The 3,404-nt window shown below is 48.1% G+C and overlaps 1 protein-coding gene and 1 long non-coding RNA gene across 7 annotated transcripts in view; one reads left to right on the top strand and one right to left on the bottom strand.

Annotated features, from left to right (window-relative positions):
- The window catches only part of LOC112551154, a 10,195-nt gene extending 8,066 nt beyond the window's left edge, over positions 1–2,129 (top strand). Inside the window, exon 3 of the long non-coding RNA XR_003095346.1 lies at positions 2,017–2,129. This is a non-coding gene — a long non-coding RNA (uncharacterized LOC112551154). The remainder of the gene's footprint in view (positions 1–2,016) is intronic.
- The window catches only part of SGO1 (shugoshin 1), a 23,631-nt gene extending 20,608 nt beyond the window's left edge, over positions 1–3,023 (bottom strand). For 2 of the 6 annotated variants that reach the window (XM_025210501.1, XM_025210505.1), the window contains exons 1-2: positions 2,834–3,023; positions 2,323–2,749 (exon numbers count right to left, since the gene is read on the bottom strand). In XM_025210501.1, the coding sequence (XP_025066286.1) occupies positions 2,323–2,742 (420 nt within the window). In that variant the 5' untranslated portion in view covers positions 2,743–2,749; positions 2,834–3,023. The remainder of the gene's footprint in view (positions 1–2,322; positions 2,750–2,833) is intronic. The other 4 variants (XM_006029049.2, XM_025210503.1, XM_025210502.1 and 1 more) reach the window with 4 other exon arrangements.
- Between the last annotated feature and the right edge of the window lie 381 nt (positions 3,024–3,404).

Here is a 3,404-nt window from a genome sequence, read left to right as displayed (position 1 = left end):
GAGAAATGGTCCAAAGAGAGTCATGTCAAATTAAAAAAAAAAAAGGGTCTTATGCCAAATTTTTCATGAAAACAAATTCAATTAAAATGTTTTGGATTTTCTTCTTAGAAATCTTAAAACATGAAAAATAAAAATCATAACTTCTCCCCCCATCTACTACACTACTACCGTGCAAAAGTGAGTAAACGGACTAATAAATATATGCAACCAAAATATGAAACTGAAAAGGAAGAGACCCAGTAAATGAGGATGAAGATATAACTATCATAAAAATAAGGTAATAAAACACAATGGCTTTTAATATTTGATTCAAATTAATATTTAACACTAGCTTAATGACTGAAAGTTAATTAAATGACGATAAAACAGGATGGCAAAACAAAATGTGGCCAGAAGGAAGACATATACCTAACAAGATATCTCAAGATTTAGTAAATTAGCTATGAACAATTCCACTTAAAATAAATAAATGAAATCAGCTTTTTATACAGAACCCTAAATACAGATTTAGGAACCCAATTTTGGCAATCTGTTTTTGAAAAACTTGACTATTTTAACTGAATCCATGCATACTTGGTATAATTCAACTCTGGGTGTTATATTTTATTTTCATAGAAATATGATTTAATTTAAGCATTTCTTAGTCAACTGAATAATTTATTTTAATTCAAGTTTGACTGATTCCGGTATACATTGTTTGTGTAAGTATGGCTCCAAGGAAAATGTTTGCTAAATTAATTACCTATACCAGGGGTCAGTAACCCCTGGCAATTTTGTTTAGTATGGCACAGCTGGTCAGGGCTCTGGGCAACTGCCACTGGCCATAGAGGTAGTGCTGCTTGAAGCAGATGGGTCAGGAGGCTGCAAGCCCTGCTGCAAAGAGCCCAGGCCAACTGTGGCAGGCAGCTGGGAGGTTTCAAACAGCTGCACTGGGCTCCAGAGCCCCAGCCAGGCTGTGTAGTGGCTGCATAGTCTCAGGCCCCTTCCCAGCCCTGAGTGGAGGCATATGTGCAACTGTCATGGCCACAGTGCCTGGCCAGGGCTAGGGGGCCCGGTGCAGCTGTTTGCAGTCTCCCAGCTGCCTGCCACAGCTCACCTGGGCTCTGGGTAGCAGCAGCAGGCAGGCCGCAAACAGCTGCACTGGGGTCCAGAGCCCCAGCACCGGCTGTTTGGCAGCTGCATGCACACCTTGGGGTGCGTGGCCAGGAAGTGGCCTGGACCAGCACAACCCCAGCTCCTCCCCTGCCATCTGCCTGAAGGCATGTATGCAGCTGCTGCCAGTAATGAGAAGCCAGTCACTCCTGGGTCCTCCACCATCTGTCTCGCCAAGTCGAGGCATGGGTGGAGGTTGGGGTGTTTTTGACACTGGCCAAAAGTGTTGCTGACCCTTGACTCATACTAATAATTATATTAAAAAAAAAAACCACAACACACTATCTAGTTTCTGCAATAGTAAAAGGGGTCTTATCTGTTTATTAGAATGTATATGCTGTTCTATCTATCTATTCTATCCTCCACCAGGGTAAGGACTAGTACCCTTCTCTAGGTTGCTCCTCCATGCCCACCTCTTGGCACTGACAGCTGCAGGTAGTACTGTCTACTGTCATAATGGTAGCAGACCTGGCCGGGTATGACCCAAGTTAAGCACTTTTAAAAATAAGCAACCTGAGTCCAAAAGTTACTCAGCACCTCTAGAAGATCAGAAATGAAAACTTAGGGCAAGGGTGGGCAACCCCCAGCATGGGTACCAGATTGCGGCACCCAAAGCATTTTGCTTGGAGCGTACACCTCTGGGTACACGGCAGGGAAGGGGGCAGGGCTGCGCTGCCACAAGGATTCAGCCCCTCGTGGCTCCCCCACCATCCACTCCAGTATGCCAACATCTTACAAGATGAGGTTGCAGGTGGTTTTAGCACTCTGCCCAAAAATGGTGCTGATCCCTGATCTAGGATGTATATTATTAGTGATCCAGTCATGCAAAAAAACCTTAGGCATGTGCTTAACTTTTCCTTTCAGTAGGATTACTCAAGGTGCATAGAGATAAGAATATGAGTAAATTCCTTCCATCCAGGAAGAGCACACACCAAGTGCAGATGCTTCCTCAGCCTGATGGAGGGTATCTATACCTGAAAGCTTGCTAAGAAGAATTTTTCCAACTATGAGTTGGTCTAATAAAAGATATGATTCACCCAATGAACCTTGTCTGCCTATGTCCTTAGACCAACATGGCTACAGCCTGCACCCCTTCCTAAAGCAAAGGAGCTTTCCAAGGTTCAACCTATTTTCTATTAAAATAAAAAAGGTATTACAGCAACAGGCTACCTCGGCAGGTTCTTTTGCTTGCTGCAACCTCATCTTTCTTTCCAAGTCAAACAGTTGAAGCTTCAGATACTGATATTCTTTCTTTAATTGCAGAATGACTTCTTGCGCTTCTTTCAGTTTGTTTTTTTCCTCTTGCAACGCCAGAGCCAATGCTCGATTATTCTCTTGGATGCTTTTGAGCTGCGCAGAACTGCTGGCTGCAAAACAAAGGAGGTTTAGGCAGGACATCAACCAAGCCAATGGCCGCGCTTGGAAACGAAACATTCCAACATCTTTACTTGCTCCTTTTTGCTTTGTGGACAGGATCGGGTTCGCTTTCCCCAGCTTCATCCACTTCTGATTTCTTTTCTCTTTCATTCTCTCCTTTATGTCCTCCAGGCTGTCCTTGAAGGACTTTTTCAAGCATTCTTTCCCAGCCATGGCCTAGCTAAAGAAACAAAGTAGTTAAATGGCAGGGCGGGGCAGGCAGAGATTTCAAGCATGAGCCGCTGCGAAACGAAGTAGGACGTACTCTTTAAAGAAGCCCCACAACGCTTCAGGGAGAACGGACCTTGACAGCAGCTTAGCCACACGCGGGGCTTTCACGGGTTGCTCCTCGGGCTCGGGCCGCGCGCAAGGCCTGGCCCGTGAGCAGCGCCGCCCCTCCCTCCAGTCACCGGGCACCGGACGCTCGGCGGGGCGCGAGCTGACACCTCGCGACAGTTGGCTGCTCTCTCGGAATTCGAAATTCTCCGCCGCGCCTTCCCACTGGTCGACAGGCTCACGTGATCTGGCAGCCGTGACGTCGCCCAGCGACAAACGCCGGCGGGGGGAGAGGGAGGGGCTGGCAAAGAGCAAAGTTGTTATTTACCATCCGGGTCTTTCTGTCCAAACCCCGCCCCGCTCCGCGCCTTCCCCGCCCCGTGGGCGCGGCCGGGCGGGAAGTTCAGGTATCTTGCGCATGCGCAAAGGGGCAGTGCCCCAAACTAGGCGCCGGTGCCTGAGCAGGCTTATCCTCGTCCGGGTGCCTGGCCGCGCCCCTCGTGGCTCCCGCGCGGTGCAGCGCCTCCTCGCGTGCCCTTGGCCGCCCTGCTGCCGGGTCC

This window comes from Alligator sinensis, unplaced genomic scaffold (assembly GCF_000455745.1).
Source record: "Alligator sinensis unplaced genomic scaffold, ASM45574v1 scaffold648_1, whole genome shotgun sequence".
In the NCBI taxonomy this organism is placed as follows: domain Eukaryota; kingdom Metazoa; phylum Chordata; order Crocodylia; family Alligatoridae; genus Alligator; species Alligator sinensis.
The sequence above is the reverse complement of the archived record's forward strand: the minus strand, read 5'-3'. Positions and strand labels throughout refer to the sequence as shown.